The sequence below is a fragment of the Pomacea canaliculata genome, linkage group LG1 (genome assembly GCF_003073045.1).
Source record: "Pomacea canaliculata isolate SZHN2017 linkage group LG1, ASM307304v1, whole genome shotgun sequence".
NCBI classification, from domain to species: domain Eukaryota; kingdom Metazoa; phylum Mollusca; class Gastropoda; order Architaenioglossa; family Ampullariidae; genus Pomacea; species Pomacea canaliculata.
Genome location: NC_037590.1, coordinates 27,730,226 through 27,751,866, shown reverse-complemented (window position 1 = coordinate 27,751,866; position 21,641 = coordinate 27,730,226). Strand labels below are relative to the sequence as shown.

At 42.0% G+C, this 21,641-nt stretch overlaps 1 protein-coding gene across 1 annotated transcript in view; it reads left to right on the top strand.

Annotated features, from left to right (window-relative positions):
• The first annotated feature begins 542 nt into the window (after window positions 1-542).
• Window positions 543-21,641, top strand: part of LOC112575098 (chitinase-3-like protein 1) — a 29,330-nt gene continuing 8,231 nt past the window's right edge. The window contains 7 exon segments of the mRNA XM_025256681.1: window positions 543-1,067; window positions 5,949-6,121; window positions 6,672-6,930; window positions 9,447-9,572; window positions 13,060-13,156; window positions 17,049-17,237; window positions 17,524-17,661. Of these exon segments, the coding sequence (XP_025112466.1) occupies window positions 6,842-6,930; window positions 9,447-9,572; window positions 13,060-13,156; window positions 17,049-17,237; window positions 17,524-17,661 (639 nt within the window). The 5' untranslated portion in view covers window positions 543-1,067; window positions 5,949-6,121; window positions 6,672-6,841.

Sequence of the window (21,641 nt, the reverse complement as noted above, 5' to 3'; positions counted from 1 at the left end):
TGGAGGAGTGAGGCTGGTTTACCATGTTTGAGTTTCATTCCATAAATGGCAAAATGTTTGTCCAAATCACCAGTTTATTTATTCTTAAACATGTGAGTAAAGCGGACAAAGACCCAAGACTCCAACAGTTTAAGGGAGATTAACGTGGCAGGGTCCGTTATTATTTCCGGCCAGGAGGGAGACAATCCGCCTGCTGGTGGGAGTCCCGCAATTAGTCGTTAACGATTCATTAAGCATTTCTTGTCGGCCTTCAGACACGTACTCATCTTGATGACCATTTGCATCTTTTTTTCTATCACCTGCGTACTCCACAAAGCTTGGAAATTGTGTGTCTATATATATTCATACGGAACGTATCTGTAAGGGTATGTTCCTGAGCTTATTTTTGTGAAATTATTAAAGCTAAAATAACAACACAATTAGCTAAACGTACGTAATACATACATAGCATGTCACTCATAAATGTAAGCAAAAGGTAAAAATTATATATGCATAACACAAAGCGCATATTAACGATAGGTGTGCGTGCGTCGTCATATGAATGTCCAAAAATGTACTTGAGCATTCCAATATATGAACATATTTATTTAAGTAATTAACTAAAGAGTTGAGTCTGGATGCAGCAGCAGGTCCAAATGTCCAGCTGCTTTAAATGTTGGAGGCCAATGGACAATGCAGATCGTGTCCTGCTCTTCTCTGAAGTTTTCCCTCAACACTCCGGGAGGCTAACGGTAAGTCCAGGTTTGCTGATCGGTTCCGTGTATTTTAAAGGTATTTACCATCGTCAACAAATCGTGCGCGATCTTTAAGAAAGAAGTTGGTCTCTTGCTACTTGGCTTTTCTGGAGTAGGAGCGCTGTTTTCTGATAATTAAAAAAAGTGTTCCGTCCTTCCACGCTTCAAGTATAGTTTCGGTTAAACTACCGATTTAACTTCGTGTAGTTGTAAACAAGTTTTGTGAACATCATCAGAAGGTTTAGCCAGGCTTTATGACATCCTCAGATTGGATAACCAAGATGAGGACTACAGGACTTTGTGTGGTACTCATTCATTTGCTCCTTGCATCAGGTAAGGGCCGATTCCTTGTCCAGACTTAAAGCTTACTTCATTAAATTATAAACATTCTTACTGCAATAACCTCTCTGTAACATTGTAATAAGATTTTTCTCGTATCCAATTGATTGAGAACTTCTCTCTATAGTTCAATTTCCTTACAAAGAAAAGTGTTTCAGTCAATAGGAGAGCTGGAATCACACGTTAAGTGGCCATATCTGTGTACAGAAGTTATATCACGAGTTTAACCTTTCTGTGCATTGTGATATCAGGCGTGTGTGTAGAGAACGGAATGAGGTTATTCACCCAGATTTTTTACTTGCACTTAGCTTCACCCAATCATTAGAAACAATCTACTAGACCTTACTAGTACTTTAGACAACTGCGAGGTAGGCAAGGTGTTTTACATGGTTTGAGTAGCAAAAGCACATGAAGCAGATGTTGCACTATTGTCCTGCCTGGTGCAATGAGGTCTTGATCAGCATGCTCCAGTCCGGGTAGATTTTACTCCACTGTCCTGTCCACGTGACCCACCCCGAGCCGACAGGTCCACCCCGCATAGCCGCTTGGCAACTGTCTCGATGATATCCCCATCCACCCTGCCCCGTCGTCACCCGCAACCTAGACAGAAGGACATCTCTTGCAGCTACAACATTCCCTTCCCCTCCCCTGTGAACGCACCTGGAAAGAGGCCGCCAAACTCAGGAGTTTAAAATCATGTGCGACTTCAAAGTGTTTTCAGATGAACATCGATATCCTGCCAATTAAAAGACCTTCCCATACAAACTCACACACACACACACACACATACACACACGCACACACATACATACACACACACTGGCTTCCTTAGATGGTCTACCAACATCTACCAACAAACCGTCTACCTTGACAGCTGAGCTCCCACCTCTGGGAAAACCGATAACGAGTGACGTGTCTAGAATCCGTGCCAGGTCTGCTTGCACCACTTTCCATAATCTAGATGGAATCATTGTGGCTGGCAAAACATTTTAATGGATATTGATTCTCTTCCCTTTTTTTGAAACTGGAATAATAGTAGCTCACATTAAAAAGAACCTAATTGCCATCAAAATAATCCTAGAAGTCCACTTTGAAGTATTTTTTTACTTATACGAAAATCACATTTGTAATCTGTGAATTATTCCTAAATTTAAGAAAGCATCGTGCCGCAGCAAAGGTTTTGGTACAATTTTACATCGTAAAAATTTCTCTCTGTACAGTCATAAATGTCATTTATCTTTTGAGGCTGCAAATCTCTTTCTGATAATTTAACATTTAGTAGACTGTGTGACTATGGCTTTCATCGAGGTTAACTGTGAAATACATTTTTCCTACAAATGTGGAATGACAGGAGCATCCTTTCCTTTATGTAATATTTGTGTTATACAACATGACCACCGTTTCTTATATATGACATGTGATCTATATGATATATCATGATGTATATGACATATCGTGATGTATATGACAAGTGATGTATATGACAAGTCGTGATGTATGGTCTGAAGACAGAACTAAATGCCTTTCCCAGTACACAATGGCTATAAGGCTAAACTAAAATGTTTATGGAAAACTGGAGAAAATTGCTAATTTCTCTTGACAGCTATTGTCGTGCTAAAAAATCAGAACCAAATTATAATTTTGTCAACAATTGTTTGTGTCAGAGAGAGAGATGGGTGAGATTTCCGATATTTAGTGGTGTGTGTTGTTTTTCCCTTGTGCATTCTAAAACAATAATTCTCAAAAGAGATAGTAATCTAGTCTACTAAATCGCACAATTTGTTCTTCTGGTTCAAATAAGCATATCATAAACTACCATTACAAACTGTAGAAAGAATGTCTAAGCCATTAGAAACTGCAGCCAACATGAAGTCAGCAAGCAGACTTCTAAACTGTAGAACCAGATGCTCCAGTCCGTTTTATGTGAGCTCGTGCAAGATCTCACCCGCTTCTGCACCTGACCTGGCCTGAGAATGCCGGGAAATTTGTTGACACGAAAATACATTTCAGCAGGTATGGAGCGACAAATTGCAAAGTTGTAAGGGGAGGAGAATGGGAGAGCAAACTAACCGTTGCAAGGCTTTGTGGGAGAAGCGGAACGTAACCGACATTATCTCGTGCTCACAGCCACAGCCACCGGGTACTCTACTGAAATAAACACATTTTATGTTCATATTCATCCCGTCACAGCAGCCCTTCAACGACCACTGCCACAATGTAGGACACTCTACCCACCTCCCATGGAATCCTTCAGTTTATTACGGAGACGGCAACAGCAAATTTCCCTCAAACTGGAGCAACAAAACCTTTGCGATGCCAGCGAGCTAGGGACGCAGAGTGCAGGTCACGTGACTAGTTCCCGACCTTTCTTGTAGTTCCACAGACTAATTGAGGTTTGGACACTGAGCGATGATACCACGAACTTGTATTACTTCCATGAGGAGACGGAGGTTTCGGTCACTCGAGGTAGCTAACCAGTGTCTCTTGTTCACTCAACGCACGCTTGCACGTGCACGTGTGTTTGTATGTGTGTTTGTGTGTACGAGTGCCATCTCGCGGAGGAAATGTTTATGAAGATCTATATATTTAGGGTAAACAAGAAAAAAATGCTGTTGAGTTTTAGCTGCATCAGGACAAAAGGGTTAGTTCATCCTGACTGAAGCAATGACGCTGTTGATGGCATTTAAGTAGTTATATCCAGTCTAAACTTTATTAAAGTATCTCCTATGCTTCTGTGTTTCAGCCAGACGTCGTTTTTAAAATAATACAAGTTTTGAATGTCTCATATTAAAAATATCTTGAACTGTTTTTGAGTGGCATCATGTCTTCTGGTGGCGACTGTCTGCCTCTGTTTCACGATTTGTAAAAAAAAAAAAAAAAAAAAAAAAAAAAAAAAAGGGCAATCATCTCCAGTTAATTGACATTATCACCACATACCAAAACGATATTTGTATTCTACAAAAATATTTGAACAAAGTGTAGCCGTTTCCTTGTTCTGCTCGTGTAGCAGTGATAACATTATAGAGGCTTCTGTCTGGAGTCTAGCTTATGACATTCTGAGCAGACGGAGCCGATACCCAATACATTGCACTGAAACTTTAACCATTCCCCATGTCACCAAGTTCTCTTCTGTGACTCTTACAAATCTTGTCATCGCAAAGTCGAGAAACTTCTTAATAGTATCGTTACTGCTACAAAGTCCTCATATTTCAGAGTGAGAGAAAGAGAAGAAATGAAGTAGTGAGAGAAGAAGAAGGATTGGTTGGTTGTTGGCGCTGTACTTCAACATCTGAGGTATGTGACGATGAACTAGTCCAGTACCGTCAAGAAGTGCCATATGTTAGAGAGAAATAGCGTGTACCATAGGCGAGATTCGAACCTACAGTCAACGGTCTTGGTCAAACGTGCTTTGTTATGCGCCCCAGACTGTCAATGAGAGAAAGAATGGCCTGATGCCGTCGGTTGTATTTATTCTAAAGTAGCTTCATTTTTGTCGTTTTTATTATTTTTAGCAGAGCAGAAGGAAAAAGGTCTTTCTGACTGATTCGTGTTTGTTTGTGCGCTCTATTGACCATCAACAGTTGCTGAGATGCTAATCTTGGTCCTTCTCCCGTTCTCAAAAGCGTTTATTGACCACCACCGGGTCTGCATGCACCAGATTTTTTGTTTTGGTAGTCCCTCCTTTATCCCCAGAGCCAGAGGACGAAAGAAAAGCAGCTGCCTGACTCGCGAGAGAACTTAAAGAAAAGCAAGCCACAAACAAGGCCATCGATCCCGGCGCCTGGGTGCACGTGCACGTGTGACTACAAATGTCCGCGCTCTTGTAAGCTCCTTTGTTCCACGATGCACCTTTAGATGACTGAGACAAGGACAAAGCACTGATATATTTTCTTCTTCAAATGCTTTTATGTGACAGTGTTTTAATGATTGGAACCCGCCTTCCTGCAAAATTAAATCAACGCCCATTCTATGAAGCATACATCTGGACACACATGTGGCGAGCCACATTTCCAGTTTTTCACAGACAGAAAGACAAACCCACCGACACCAGGCAGACGAGAAGCAAGCTTTCAGATACCGTGCATATACCAAAAGTACAGAATCTGTCGAGAGCCTTCTAGAACCTTCCACGGTTTGTTTGCCAATGTGAGAAGAAATGAAGACTCTGGAAGGCTGGGCTGACACAAGTTGTCTCGAGATTTAACAGGTGAAGGTCTGAGATATTTCTAGAATATTCGGTTAAAGCATGTTTATCGCTATCGATTCACATAAACTGTATTTTTTCGAGGTAGTTTACCAGAGCGTGTGTCTACAGATGTCATTATTCATTATTGTTTAGACACTTCCTGCAAGGACTATCTTCATCAGCAGAATGTAACATAGTAGCATAAGACTTTATCTTAAGCTGAATGATACAACTGAACAAATAATGAAATTTGAGAGCCTTCCGTACCCTCATACTTTATCATGTCTTCAATAATAAAATCACAAACACAAATCAACTGTCAGTGTCATGCGTCAGCAGAACGATGTCAATACTCTTTTACGAAATTTAATTTCTAAATATTTTTATTTTTAAAATAAAGTAAATCACTACTACAAATTACCATCTTCATTATATTGATAATGCAGCCTCCAGAGAATATTTCGAAATGAGTATGATGACTCATTATTGAAGGCTGGGTAATATTTTTGCTATTACCCAAAAAATCATTTCTTCTCTAAAACCCTCGTCTTTCTCTTTCTCTCTCTGGATAAGTTTCTGTCAAATGAACTTTGTAAGATTCTCGGTTAAGAAACAGATGATATGCTGTCCTCTAGGACTAATGATGTGTGTGTGTGTGTTTGTGTGTTTCTCTGTGTCCTGATGTCCAGCGTCTATGGCCTATGTTCGGTTGTGTTACTACACCAACTGGTCCAGTACCGCCCAGCACCTAGCCGCTTCACCCTGACGACGTGGACCCCTTTCTGTGCACACACATCATCTTCGCCTTTGCTGATGTCAAAGGAACGGAAGTAGTTCCCACGGAACCCAATGACCAATCCATGTACGTATCAGTCACCATAGAGACGTGTGTGTGTCTTTTCAGGGGCGTGTGCATGTGGATATAAGTATTTATCTACGTGTCTGTTGGTGTGTTTTAACTTTTCATGCTAGCATCTATTATGCACCCCTACCCAACCAGTCCTCCACCCAAGCCCTCGGCAGCACTACCCGTCCTCTTTACACACTGCCCTCCTGAACTTTGGAGTGAATGAAAGCGAGCTAAAGAACAGAAACCAAGCATCAAAGGGAGATTTATATTCACGGAGTAATTCCTGACATTGCTTTCTTAGCTCTACTTTCCTTGAACCAGGGAAGTACGAACTCTGAGTTTTAAAAAGTTTCGGCATCCGAGGGTTCATTATTTCTATGTGCTCATTACAGACTCATTATAGCTTCAGGTTACACTTAAAGACTCGTTAAAGACAACTACAGGTATTATAGTCTACACCTAGAGATCATTATAGACAGCTAAAGGTGGCTTTAGTATACAATTAAAAGGTTCATTATTGTCTTTACTATCGTCGTCATCATCATTATGTCTTGCCTTCTAGGTACTCAAGACTAGTTTCTGTTAAGGAGAAAAACCCGGAGCTCAAAGTCTTGTTATCTCTGGGAGGATGGCTGGTTGGAGGAAGGCAGTTTTCGGCCCTCGTGTCGTCCGATGAAGATATTGTTGCCTTCGTCAACAACCTCATCGACTACTTGCGCCGCTTTGGCTTTGATGGCGTGGACGTGGACTGGGAGTTCCCGGGGGACAGGCAGCGAGGAAGTGTACCCGCGGACAGACTCCGCTTCACAAGGCTTCTACGGGTACATGCATGACATGACAAGTCCATAGTACATCACCACAGGAGACTGTTTTTATTTATGTTTGTTTATTTGTTGTCTTGTTCGTACTTTTTGGTAGTCTTATCCATCCTTAAGAAGTTTCATCAAAGAATGAAATCTTTTCTGGGCTCCCATCTCTTTCTGCTCGTTCTTTCATTCTGATATTTGCTTCTTGTTCTTCAGAAGTGTTCACTTTCATCAGGATGCTTCAAGAAACATTTTGCCGAAGGGATGTTAACAAACAACACTCATTATCAAAGAAGGCTTATTGACATCATGGATGCTCTGAACAAGAGCTTACATGCTTACAAGACGTAGTGCTCCTCAACAGCCAGCTTCTAGACTTCTTTCATCAGTTGCTGTCCATCAATGATGCCCTCCCTTCCCATCGCGTCTGCTCTTTAAAATCTTTATCTTCATTCTGCGAGAAGCCCGTTCGAACCACCAATCATCCCTCCCTGTCTAATCGGAGGTAGAACCACACACAAATTCCGTGTCATTAATTTGATGGCAGACAGCAAAAGCGACCTGCAAGACATAAAAACGGATAGAAAGAGTAAGTACCTAGCTATGGAATGGAGACCACGCACTGCCAACAGCAAACTTAACGAAGACAGCAAAAATGTACTCGACTGGAGGTCAACAGTTTGTCTCTGGGAACCGCCGCTCCCTTCCGAGGATGGCAAGTGCATGGCATGGACACACTAAGGTTGCCCCAGCAACAGCGCTAATGGCCAAACTGAACAAGATTCAGTATGTCATCACCACTAGGTCAGTTTGAGGTGCAGGCAAGATGTGATACTTCTTACTGATACATAGAATAAATATTCCAGCATATTACCAACTCTAAAAATATATGTTAAACATCTTAATACAAGTTGTAAAACAGATTTAATGTGGCTATCAGTATGAAATCGTACCTTTTTTTACAACTCGGTGGGTAAACTACGAACCCCCTCTATTATAAATGTTCAGGATTTATTCACCTTGACCCTCATTTAAAATTGTGCATCCCTTATCTTCTCTTAGCCTGAAAACTCTACACTTTATTTTGTTTCCCCATATTCAATACTGATATATAATATACTAGAAGAGAAAGAAACTCACAAACAAAAGAATTATATGCTGCAAGATCCTTCATACGAAGCAAGATGGTTGTAACCGTACTAAGAATAGAACCCCTGGGGGTTTGCAAATGTTTTCTTTGCCCCACTTTGTTTTTTTAAGGTAATTGTTGGTCTTATTCCCTCGTCTGTTTGGACTTCTTGGTGATACCAGTGTCTGGTGTCGGTGCCATGGCGACGATAAACTGTCAACAATTTACGTCTTAGGAAGAAGGCAAGTCTCTGCATTGTGAGCGGAGGTTGGACAACGAAGACGAGGCTTCGCGTGCACCACAACACCAAGCCCCTGGTCGTCCTCCAGAGACTTCAGCCTCAGTGCACGATCCAGAACATCCAGATGCTCTGCATCCAACCCACGGCACAAGGAAGCTGATGTGTAACGAGCAGAGACAAGGCTGGAAGCCGCCAATAAGTAATTGGATTCTCTAGAGAAGGCAGTGTCAGTGACCAGACTACTTCAAACATTTCTTACATAGAAAGGCTGCCGCAGACTCATTTTCTTGTCAAGGCGACCTCGAGCTGAATGTAAAATTAGGTGGGAAAAAATGCTTTTCCCCGCACGAAAGTTTGCGCTCTTTAGCTTCCATGAAAAACTGAAAGATTATTAGAGGCCGACAGCCTCTCGGGGGAATGACTTCCATTTTGAGAAAAGGGCATCCCTTCCTTGTAGCTGATTTCACTTGCTTTGTTCTGAGCGAAAAAAAAAAAAAGTCGTCTGCAATGGTTGATGAATAGGAGACAGTCAGTCTCAGATTTTACATTCTTACAACAGAGCTCTCTCCTCCTCCCGACCCTGTCCCCCTACACCCTCCCTCCATTTATCAAGTCGTCCATGAATCCTTTCTGACTTCACAACATCTTTTTTGCTTGCTTCTGTTGATCCCGTCTGTTTCTTTTCTCCGACGTTTCTCCCTTACTTATTATAAATAATTAATTTCTTTTCTTTCAAACAATAAATCGATCACTGATTCAGACATCATGAACTATAGCACTCACTATAACTTGTTAGGTTTCTTCATGCAACTCCTTCAAAAAAATCTTACAAGATTCAAACTTGTACTTTCGTACTTCCACAATGTGTACTTTGTTGTCTGTCACCCTATATTTGTTATTTAGAAATAATGTTGATTTCTTCAGAGAGCATTTTTTTAATTTTCTGTAATGTTTACCCAAGAATTACAATGTATTTCATGAGCAAGCAAGGGTTACAAGTGAAATGTCTGATATCTGTCCACCTACAAGTTTGGAAAACTTATTTGATTCATAAAAATCAGATTGCAAGAGAAATCAGAGAATTAACTCCGAAACTGTAATACTCATTAACTCTAATGTTTTGTTAATGGATGTTCTCACAATTGTCGCCGTGGTTGACAGCGTCTGCGCGAGGGGTTTGAGGAGGAGGCTCAAGCAGACGGGGGGACCCAGACTCCTACTGACTGCTGCTGTGTATGGGGAAGTAGAGCCTTCACGGACATACTATCAGATCCCGCACATTGCCAGGTAACGTATGCTTACATGAACACCTCCACCACAAATGTTCTATATTCACAAATTTCATTTTTGTATTCACAAGTTCCTGCTCATCGTCATTCATACAACCGTAGCATGTCAGATATGCATCTACACTTATATTTACGCTCACAAGTATAGGTATACAAAAACATATAACCAAAATACTGACTGAAACAATCTGTCTGCCTCTTTATCTTTAACTCGTGCCTGCTCATGACTCATCGCTCGCTCTGTGTGGCTGTAGCCTCTGTAAGATGGCGAGGCGGTGGACTGAGGGCTTGGCGGCCGCGCGGCTTGTGTCGTCCTGCTCCCGGCATTACAGTAATCTCGCCATCTCTCATTCCCTGTTTTTCCCCGGTTTGCTTTCTGCCACTGCAAGGTGGGCCGAGGGGCTGGTTCTGACTACGTCAACGGTTGTTGCGCTGAACCAGAAGGTGGACACGGTGACATCATCATTAAGAGCAGGTTGGGGGCCGCGGTAGCTCAGATGGTGCGGTCTTCTGCTCAGAACAACCAGCGTCCCTCCCTAGGCGCCTCTCTCTCGTCTTGACTGTTTATCCTTTGTTACCATTGTCTTCTCATTTCTGGAATGTTCTACCTCATGCACAAAGCAATTCCTTTCTTCTTCTTGTCATTTTTCTGTCTTGACTTGGGGAAAGATTCTGTAGTGCCCGCTGGGAAATATTCTGGCATGTGCCAACACTTTTTTTCCAACCTCATGAATCTTTTTCCCTTCTGACTAAGCCAGTCATGTAGAGATACTGAAAATTATATACACGACCAAAATTTAAAAACAAAACACTAAAATACATATATAGTCACTAAACATATACACACAATTATTAATCATATGCATAACTACTAATATTTATATATGTACAACCCCTAAACATAAGACAAAACCTACGAAACATATCTGTACAACAACTAAGCATCCACAATCATTAAGCATTCATGACAATAAGTCACATTTATAATGTGTGTTCATGAACACGACACTATTTGCCCAAACTGATTTCTCTAAGACAGTGTCTACCTCTCCTCTCCCTTGATTACTACATACTCGTGCCTTCGCGATCTACTAACACTTCAGAAAATTACTAAATTTAGCAAGTGGATATTTTGGATGTGACAGAGGACTCCAGGTAGTCACGGACAAAACTTCCAACTACGATTTCAATCATTATTAATAAGTATAATTATTTCAAATACAAAATGTTAAGAGCTGTTCAGACGAAACGATTAACAAGTGCGGCGTCGCCAGCAAAGTGTTCGGCAAATGTCGTCGGCATGAACATCAGCCTGGCGACAGCAGCAAGCATGTCACGTGTCTGCGACTGGGAAAAGCCAGACAAGGACACCTCACCACAAGACTAACTGCGAGCTGCAGCCTCCTCCTCCTCTGTAGGCGCGCCATCGATTGCATCGTCGTCTGCGTCATCGCGCTCCCGATGCTCTGAGGTCCTCGCACCACGTGCGCACGTCCTGACGTCAGGGACATCGGCATCTGCACCGAGCTCAGTCTCTGGCATCTCGCGACAGGGTTGAGTCGTTAAACGTCTACAGTTTGGCCTTTTGCGAGTGTTTACTCTCTCCCCACTTCCCCTCCTCTCCATCCATCTCTTTTATCTGAAATGAACCACTTGACAAAAACGTCGATGTATGTTTCTATTAGCATCATGTTTGACATAATTGCTAAGAAGAAAAAAAGTCATTTACATTATGTTCGGTTCTGGAATGTGTTAGAATACCTGCTGCCCTCTAGAAACATTCACCTTTGTGTATTTATGCTAACAATTTCGCTGACATACCCGATTTAGACATCTGGCAAAGAACGCGGCCATAAAACTCTTCATAAAGACTTCTTTAAACGGAAACAATCGACGCTCGTAATTATCTCATGTCAGTTTTCATTTCACGGGAACAGCTTTATCAAAGTGCTTTCGTGGCCGCTCAAAAACAGTTCCTGTCTATAAATATAACATTTCCTGCTGATTCGAGCTGTTTGTCGCGAATTTTAAAAAGCTGAGGACGCCAACGTGAAAGCAGACATTTTTATGGACAGCGTTCTGTAAGACCTTTCACCTGTCGCTTGCTCGCCTCTAACCTTTCAGAGAAGAAGAAATACTAGCAACACCTACTGTAGAATACGCACAGACTTAACAGCTTCAAGAATAAGTACAGTACCATTTCTTTCATGCGTAGAAGACATGAAACATGCGCAAGAAGTCTCTCCGGTGTGGTGCCATCAACAGTAACAGTCCTTTCCTCGGGAAATAAAATTAGGGTTACTCTTGGACACAAGTGGGCATGTCTCAAATCCACGTAGTAGAGGATATTTTATTACACAGCTAAATATTAAAGTTTATTTTCGAGAAAAGTATTACAATAGTATGCTAAAAGATTTTTTTATAAAAAAAATGTACATCAGCAATAACCCTAATCCAGATAGTTAAAACATTGTTCTTATGGTTAACGTGTAGCTGTCAACCAGAAGGACTATGACATATCAACACTGTAGCTGTGTGCTAGCCATCCAGCTAGAGACTAGTTGTACATCCTTCCCTAGGCAAGCAGTGGGTAAGGAGCAACAACAGCAACCTGTGTTTAAAAATAACGGTGCCGACCTTGGGGAAAAAACAGCCTCAGGGGAGAAGCTTCATCAGACAAAATCTCCTTGTCTGGGATCGCTGACCTGAAGAAATTTACAGACGAGCTGGACTTCCCATCGGATGAACATTCTGTATTCCAGGCAAACCTCGGCGGTAACAAGTAAACACGCTGAACTTCCTCCGTCCACCCCGACCCACACTACACTGTCCCCTCCCGGCAATGGAGACTCCATCTAAGTGTTAAAACATCTCCAATCTTGACGACAGTTGCTGTAGATGACAAGAATTTGTATTACTGTTGCCAGTTTTGAGTGTTTTAGTTTGAAACGATAACATCACATATTTGTCTCTGTAGTATTTCAGTCATCGAATAATTTACATGTGTGCTGCACGTGTTTTGTTAAATAAGAGAAGCTGTGGGTTCACTCCCATTAATTGTCACAACCTGTAGGAATACGAATAAAGTAAATAAATTGATCAATGACTAAATGGGCCAGTCAATCAATGTTCCTCCGTCTCTTTCTCTCTGAAACAGATGTTTATTGAACTGTACTCATTGCTTGCTCAAACGTATTAACAGAGATAGGAATGTGCGTAGGCAAAAACGGTTTGACCTTTACAAAAAAGCTTGAAAAGTTCTTGCACAGCGCAAATCATAAATACTTCAAACTTCATGATTTTTACAGTTCTAAAGGGGTCGAGGGAATTTCCTTACTTTGTGTGAGGCATGAAATACCTTAGGGAGCTGTCACAAAGCATAGGGAGCTGTTACATAGGATAGGGAGCTGTGACACCATAGGGAGCTGTGTATGTTATGCAGCACGTGCTGCTCGTGTTTACCTGAGACTCACCTGTGTTGACAGGTGGGTGGACTACGCCAACCTGATGGCGTACGATTTTCATGGTCAGTGGGACCTAGCCTCCGGCGCCCGCCATCATGCCGCGTTGTTCCCGGAAGTGGTGAGTAGACCTTCATACTAATGTCTGTCTGCCCATGATGTTGACAGTAAACTCTACAGTTTGCATCCTCTACTGTTTTCATCTACCGAATAAATATGCGTCTATCTCCTCGGCTCTCGTTACATTCCACTTTCACTCCTTGCTCATTGTCTGTAGTTTTTCTTCTGGTCAGGTGACACTTGTTGCTGCTGTTGCTACTGAGCTGATCTTTGTTGCTGGTTTGGATGTTTGTTTAGTTCCTATCACATGAAGGATAAAGTGTCTTTGACATGCATTATCGGCCTGGACAGGTGAATACCGAAGCACCGGTTTCCGCTCTCCCTAGCCGGTTCGATCAGTACCCAGGTAGTGCAAAGCATTTCTCCTATTTGAACCAGTTGTTGAATAGCTACTTGACCCTTTCAAGGACTGAAAATGACAACAAAGAAGAGGTGCCCTGCCTGACCTTTACCCAAAAATGTCAGCCCTGAGATAAGCACCTCCCTTTTCGACGGCTGAAAGGTCATGGGACTACCTTGACCTTTTAAAGCATCGTATTATCAAAGGAGATATAAAAAAATAAAATATAAAAGGTATCCATTCATTCAGTAATTGCTCTTGTGGCCCTAACCTCTGCGTGCATGAGTGCAATCGTGAGATTATTTCTTCCTAGAGCTCATCTAGTGTCTGACTGACGGACCTCTAGCTTACCTAGTGGTGGCCAACCAGAACTTTAGCTTACATAGACAATCAGAACTATAAATTCCAGCCACTTGAAATAAAATGCTCGTAAAGAAGTCTCTTTGGTCAAACTTCCAGCAATTGTCTACATTCTGTGCCAATAAGAATCTCACCATTGTTTTCCCAGCTGTCATATCACTTTAGCCTACAGTGATGTACTGTCTTCAATATTATTCTTTTCAGCGTTTACAGATCACAGAGAATGTACTTTCTAGTTCATTTGATAAATAACAACGATACCCGATACCTAACTTGACTAAGGCGACTGTGCACGTCCTCATAAACTTCTCATATTGATCACGTGACTCAAGTCATCCTCTCAGCGTTAGCAGCCTCCGGTCCAACTCTGACATCATCACTGTCTGCAGGTCGTTGCTTGTACTTGCCGCCTCTTCTCTTCTCTGTAAGAAGTGGTTCAGTGTTACAGACCAAGGACCCACGTGACACCGCTGTCACATGTAGGGAGCAGAATCTAGGCTAACAGGAAATGGCTTATCGATCGCATGTGACGGATTGTTTTTTCATGGAGCTTCTTCAGGCGCCGGTTACCGGAAGTGAGATCTCAGAGACTCAGGGAAAGACGTGTGCTCGGTCTTCCGGCCTGTGTTTGAACATCGCGAGCTACACTTCTCCATAAAGCAAGACTGTCTTCTAATGGCCGCCTGAAGAAAAAATAAGGCGCTGGCTTCTAAGAGCATGGCCGTCGTTATGGCGATCATTTGAGGGCCAGGAAGTTTCATTCACAATGCCGAGTTTACGATCTGCTGCTGAGAAAAACGGTTAACTCAATCGTTGTTGTCACAGGATGAACTAAAAATCTGTAGCGCCATGTTGTGGCCTAGTTTTCTGACACGGTCTTTTCTCTACATTTATACCCACCCACTCTCATCCCACCCCGCTCCCTTCCATTCAATTACCTAAAGCAGAAGACACTTTCTCTCAAAACCTTTCTTTCATTTACAATCACCAGAGAAAGCATTGGTGATAATCCGAACTGAAATATGTTTTCTAACCTCTCAATGTTTTACACTTTCATAAATTTCACGATTTTCTGTCTAACAATGTGAGTGTAAAACACTGGGCCACCTACGCACCTGTGTACATATTATCGAGGGCAAAATCTCAATTAAAGGGGCTGTAAGTTTTACTTTAACCGTAATGATTGCTTAAAACACTGCTGAGAAGAAGTGAGCACTAGTCACGGAGACACCAAGTCATGGACCGGTGCAGAGCTCGTCATCTCGATGTCTGGAGGAGTAAGAGGCGGAGGCCAATCAATGTTTACGCTTCCATGGCCTTTAGGACAGAGTTGATGAGCGCCTACCATGTGCTGGCACCAACTCTTCTGCAATAGATGCCTGTATCATTGTGTGTGAGAGATAGAGAGAGAGAGGGGAGGACTAGTCCTCATGACGTATGTCTTCAAGCAGTCAATCAGCGAGTGTCTCGTGTGATATTTCTTGACCAGACTAGACTCTTCTTGTCAATTCTCTCAGCAAAAACACATCAATTTATTTTTTTGATTTTTTTTTCTCCATCCCCTTATGTTCTCGGTGAGCGGCCTCCTCACTTCCTGTGCACGTGGTAAAGAAACTGAGAATTTAAGCAAATCTTTTTGTCTTTGATTAGACGGCGTCGTCCTCTGACGCACTCGAGGATCAAAGAAACAAAACCTAATCGATCTTCGCAGCTTTTTCATTTTTAATGCTGCCCTTTGTTTTGTGGACTTGCACCTCACATTTCCGTTCTCGCCTCATTCAATCTGTTTTCTACCAGGTGGACTCAATGTCCTCTTTTCTGCCGATTCTTTATCACATTTTGTCTGATTTCTGTCGGTGACTCTTTTGTTGTCACCTTAAGCCCCACGTCAGGTCTCCTAAACAGGCGGAATTACATGGAATGAGCGATGGTTGATTCCATCTCTACATTTTCTTATAATCAATGTATCCAAATATTCTAACACTTAGTCTTTAATTGGAAGTTGCTGGTTTTTTGTTGTTGTTTTTTTTTTTGTTTTTTGTTGTTTTTTTTTTTTGTAAGATGCCTAACCTAAGAACTAGGTACGCGCGCGCACACACACAAAACTACGAAGACAGGTCACCAACAGACAAGAGTTAATGAAATTGACGAAAAAAGCGGTGATTAGAAAACGAAGACAGACGAAGAATGATGTAAAAAGTAAAAGAATTCTAAAACTACGGTCTGTAAATAGGGAAACGAATGATAACCACACGAGTGGTGTTGAAACTTTGGCGTTGAAGGAGCCTGGTATGAGTGGAGACAGCCAGTGAATATATGATGAGTGAATATAGGAGCTGACTGAGAAACCATTTGGCAGCGGAGACACACCATTTATATTTCTTTCTTCCCGAGACAGAAAACCAATGAAGCTGCGTTAATAGTCCAGTAGTAGGCTGCGACAACAAATTAACTGGCTTTTTGTCATTCTTCGCTGCTGGTTCTTCAGCAGACGATAGCTGAAGATGACAATAATAATGTTGATATTCGGCTTCCTCCGACAGAAGTCGGGTATCTTGTCAGTCTTGGCCTGTCAACCCCAGTGAACTATTTACATCAGTCCAGTACACACCAGTTTGATGTTGACGGCTCTGGTGGTCCACTGTGTCTAAAAACCAAGTTTCCAGCAGTGAATAAAATAGTCTAGTGGTAAGCACTTTTCTGTGTCTTGTTTACCATTCCAGCTTTCTTTTCAAATGTCGTGTGTTCATGTCCCTTCCCTCAGTCAGATGCAGTGTCTCAATGTTTACCAAAATAATAAGCTAACTTAATGAAAACACACAGTGATTTCCGTTTTCGTAAAGGTCATAGTACTCCCGTCCCTTCCTCTTGTTTTGAAACATATAGGTCAGAAGAAAGCAGGCAGCGAACAAATAAACGATGTTTTATGAGCACGTAAACACAGCTCGGATTGAAACATACCTCATTAGGCCAGGAAGCTGAAAAACATCAGAAGAAACCATCCAATGATATAAAACCAGCTCTGAATGCAATAAACATCAAAACAGGATGAGAAAGACGATATGGCTGATAAAGCAAGCCACATTAGTTTTAATGAGCGCGATATAGAGTTTTGTTGAGCTCTTCCTGTTTACACCATATACACTTCAAAGCCTGTACGATCTCATTACCAACATCATGATGATTTTTGCAGCACGATTCAGTCCAGGGTTGGCTACAAGAAGGATTCCCGGCAGAAAAGCTAGTTCTGGGGACTGCTGCCTTCGCGAGAACATTCTCCTTGGCAACAAGACCTCGTGGCACTGGGGTGGGCCAGAGAGCCGTGAGTATAGGCGTACCCGGCAACTTCTCGGACACAGAAGGACTCCTCACCTATCAAGAGGTGAGTACTTACCTAAAATTAGTTTTACCTCCGTGGTATAAATGTATAAACCTTGGTTACTAAAGCAAAACATTTTCAGTTGGACTAGTCTTTGTCATCTCCTCATACATTTCTGTTTTGGTCGTAGATGCCGGAGTCACTTTTTGTTAGGAATTTGAAGTTTTTATTTTGTGTATTTCACCTTGCATCATTCCATGGACGTGTAGAGGTGGACTGCTGTCTGTCACGCACTGTGTCCTGAAGATGTGTCATCATCTAACTCAGTAACATTCTCTGTGTCCTGTAGATATGTCACCTTCTCAAGTCCGGCCAGTGGCAGAGGGTGTGGCTGGAGGAGCAGCAGGCTCCAGTAGCATTTGGCAATGTCAGCGGGGGCCGCTGGGTGTGGGCAGGTTACGACGATCAGGAGAGCCTCATGGCCAAGGTTAGTGCTTTCACTGAGTTCATAGAACAAAAGCCTGATTACTGGCATTGACTGCCAACAACGGAGAGAAAAGAGGAGAATTATCAAGCAGTGTTTTCTAGAAAGACTGAGAAAATAGTGGTGATTATGACAGACGACCTGCTACAGGCTTACGGTCCACAGTAATAAGTGATGTAGGTTACACAATCATTATTATTTATTATTTTATAGATTAATCCTTAGTTAGTATATTACTATCTAAACTAAAGACAAACAGGTAAACAATACATTAGCCTTAGTGCCTGAACCTCTCTGAAGTAAATCTGGAAGACTGGACCTGATTATGTTTGGATGCAGCCTCATTTTTATCTCATTTTAAATTTGAAGCTGCGCGTGTCAGAGCACAAATGAAATGATGCTGGTTGAATGAGCTTTCTTCCAGTTTTAGTATTTCCCGTCGATGATACTTGTGCAGAAGAAGCTTTCACTTTAAAAAAAAAACAAAAACAAGGTATGACGGGAGGAAGGTATCACGTGGGTATCAACTTGTCCATTTAGCATCTTCTAGATGCTATTTATAGTTTGGGTAATGGATTCCGCAACAATAGTATTTGCTAAAATGAATTCTGCAAGTGAATGGGGAAACTGTGAGACCCTAGTGTCGATAATTTAATACAGATACATATACGTGAACGGCATCATGTCTTTATACCTACAACTTCTATAGTTTGGGAGAGAGAGGGTTTAGTCGGTGTTTATTTTGCGGTCTCAGACTGGCAATATTTCAGACATTTCAAACAATAACCATCAGAATTCATTATCCATGCTTTCCAAATTTTTTCTGAATCTCATTTCATGAATTCTAAGCTATCTATCACATGTGTGTGTGTGTGTGGTGATGACGTAGAACACTGGAAACGAGACACTGTGCTCTGTGCACAAAGTGGAACATCGGATACCACAGGTGGACATGTCACATAGACTGTACCCAGCCTGACCCTGCGGAGACAATGCAGAATAATGTCTTCAAAAGCAAGGAAACAGAAAGCACAAAAACCCCAAAAGTGTTCCTCATAAAAAACGGTATCACTGCTTATTAGGAACAGGAATCCAGCCAGCAGAAGTGTTGACCAAACAAAGGGTTGCCTCGCTGTTTCAAAGAAAAGACTGACGAGCCTCGTTCTCGCGTCGAAGTGTTCTGCGCAGCAGACGACAGAGGAGAATCGATGAGGTACAGATGGTAGTCGCGTGCAAACACACGAAAATCGTTAACAATGAAGCAATCTGAAACAAGTACCTCGTCTTAACTCGTTACTGTCAAGGTGTTTCTGCTCGAGTCTGTGTTTGTATCTAAATCCAATGCGTACATGTTCTAGTAAAGGTGTGTCTGAGCTGATTTGAAAGTGTTTCTAGTTTAAAGGTGTTGTTTTTCTAGTCTCAGTGTGTTTTTATTCCATTCTGAAGGTGTGTCTATTCTAGTTTGAATGTGTATAGCCTGAAGATGTGCAGGTTAGAAGGTGCGAGACTACAGGTGTTTCTTGAGAATGTATGATAGTTCTCAGATGGTTCTCGGAACGTCCACAAAGCCAGCCTGTCAGCCTGTCCTTGCTACTGTAGGGCCGCTGCTTAGTTTCCTTCTCACGGATTTCAAATCTGGAAACTTAGGAGACCACATGTTAGAACCATCACAGCCAAATGGTCTTGGTGTGTGTAACCATGGGAACCTCAGTAGGACTCGCACAGAACACCATCTCATTTTGTGTGTTCACTTTTTAGTCGTGTTTGAAACTTTTCTCATCGGAGATGAACCAGAATCGGGCTCCTTGACATTATTCAGTAACCCTTCGACCAAATCACAGATTCTCTCGGGTTATGGTTGGATTGTTACACTGGAAGCTACCATGCCGTATCTCTAGAAGAAAGATGAATATTAAAGTTCGGCATTGATGGGGTATATGATAATATTGTGTTTTCAAAGAAAGGTTCACCGTGGACTGACCGCTTACTATATGACACGTTTATTTTACAATGGACATTTTCTGTCCTTATTACCATTAGATGAAACTTTTATAGGTGCCCTAGTGGCTTCAAGTGTTTTCTCAGTAAGCCTCTGTTAGCTAAATACAATCACAGACTGACAGCGGACACCTTTCAATGCTGAAGATTACAATCACCTTTATCGTTTTGAAATATTTTTCTGCGAGAACATATCAAAAATTATGTGTGTAATTGTGTGTGTTTTTTTTCTAAAATAGAAATGAGAGAAATGAAAGTTTTGTCTTTATGTACAGATATGATAAGCTGCCTGACAGTCCGGGTGTGAAATAACGACTGATACAAAGTAAAGTCAAAAAGCCTTTGACTTTAAACACAAAAGCAAGCAAGTTCTTCACAGAATTGAGTTGAATGTCGACTTTGTTGGCCCTGAATCATAACATCGTGCATATACATTAATCTGACCCGGAAGGGACAACGTGCATGCGCGTGTGTCAAGGTCATGAAGGCCTAGTGTTGATTGGCTGCGCCCTCCGCCTTGAGGATGTAGTCTCGCTAGTCGACACTGGCGTAAAGAGCATGACGATGATTGATACACAGCTTGATGATAAACGATACCAATCTTAGAAATGCGAGGCAATATTTTGTCGGCCTCACAAAAGCTGTAATCGTCGTCGTGCCGTCGCTTGTCGTTGTTTGTCGATCACTTCGGCACGTGTCAGTCACGTTCGCGCTCATGCACGTGAGTATTGATACTCCGGTCATGGGTGGGAACACGCTGAGGTGACACTCCGGCTGAACAAATATACCGGGATAATTTTAAGTTGATAACTTTGTACGGCCCGCCAGTGAGGTTTATAGATATCCAATGGACCACTGGGGAAAAAAGTTTTCCCTTCCCCTGCTTCAGACCATTCAGGTGGCCAGACACCAACGATTCAACACTAGCAATATTGCAAACGTTTGACATGTTTAAGCTGCTTGAACTCATTGTTCTGACCTATGCTTGACACTTTTGAACAAATTCAGCTAATTTTTCTGATCTACATTTCCCCGGTTAAATGTCACCACTCCACAGAAGTAGCGCTGATATTCTCTATAAATTGCTGGATGTTTTGGGGAAGATGAAGATTTTTTCCCCATTAGTTACTCTGACCTTGATCCGAAGACATAATTGGATAAATGCCTCGGAAATTCCTCGAGTTTTCAAAGATCGATTTTCTCCAAATGATGGCTTATCAAGCTGAAACACAGACAGAGAGAGAGAGAAGGGGATGGAAAGAGAAAGAAAAAACGAACAAAGATGGCACAAAAACATGGGACAGGTGAGAGAAATGGCTGTAAACATATGAAAAAGGACAAAAGCAAGTCACACCAAGGAAATCGTGACATTTACAGTCGATTTCTGTGGCAACACTTCGCCCGGATAGGCCACAGACGGGATATAGTAACTGCAACTTCTCCAGTTTCTGTCCTGACTTTTAAGTCCGCGCCTGCCAGGGAAGTGGGTCACGTGACCAGACATTCAATCACCTCCAGCCTTGGTACAGTCTCTGGACGGCTGTCTGGATGGGTGTGTACTGTACTGAACTTCTCGTGTGCGTTCAACGTTAGTTTTACAGACAGACAGATGCTTGTGACAAGGATCCGATGCTGAAGGTCTCTTTTCTACGTTTAAATAAAAACTGTCAGGAGAAAATGGCATCATCTGTCTGCATGGGAGACAAGCTGCCCAAAGAAATCCGTTGTGTATCTATCCATTAACGGTCATTTAGTTATCATTTTTTTCGTTGATTGTATCGCTTATAGAAAACTATACAGTTATACATGCGCTTGACGGGATTCTATTGCTCAAACCATAATCAACTGTCATGATGTGTAAAGAAACAAATGGCAAACGTTTGCTGGGGTAGTTGAGGTCGGCTCGTCCATCTCCCTTTCCTTCTCTACACTGTGACGTCACCGTTGTCTGTCGAGGGCAGCCTCTGATAGGCCGTCTTCTAGAC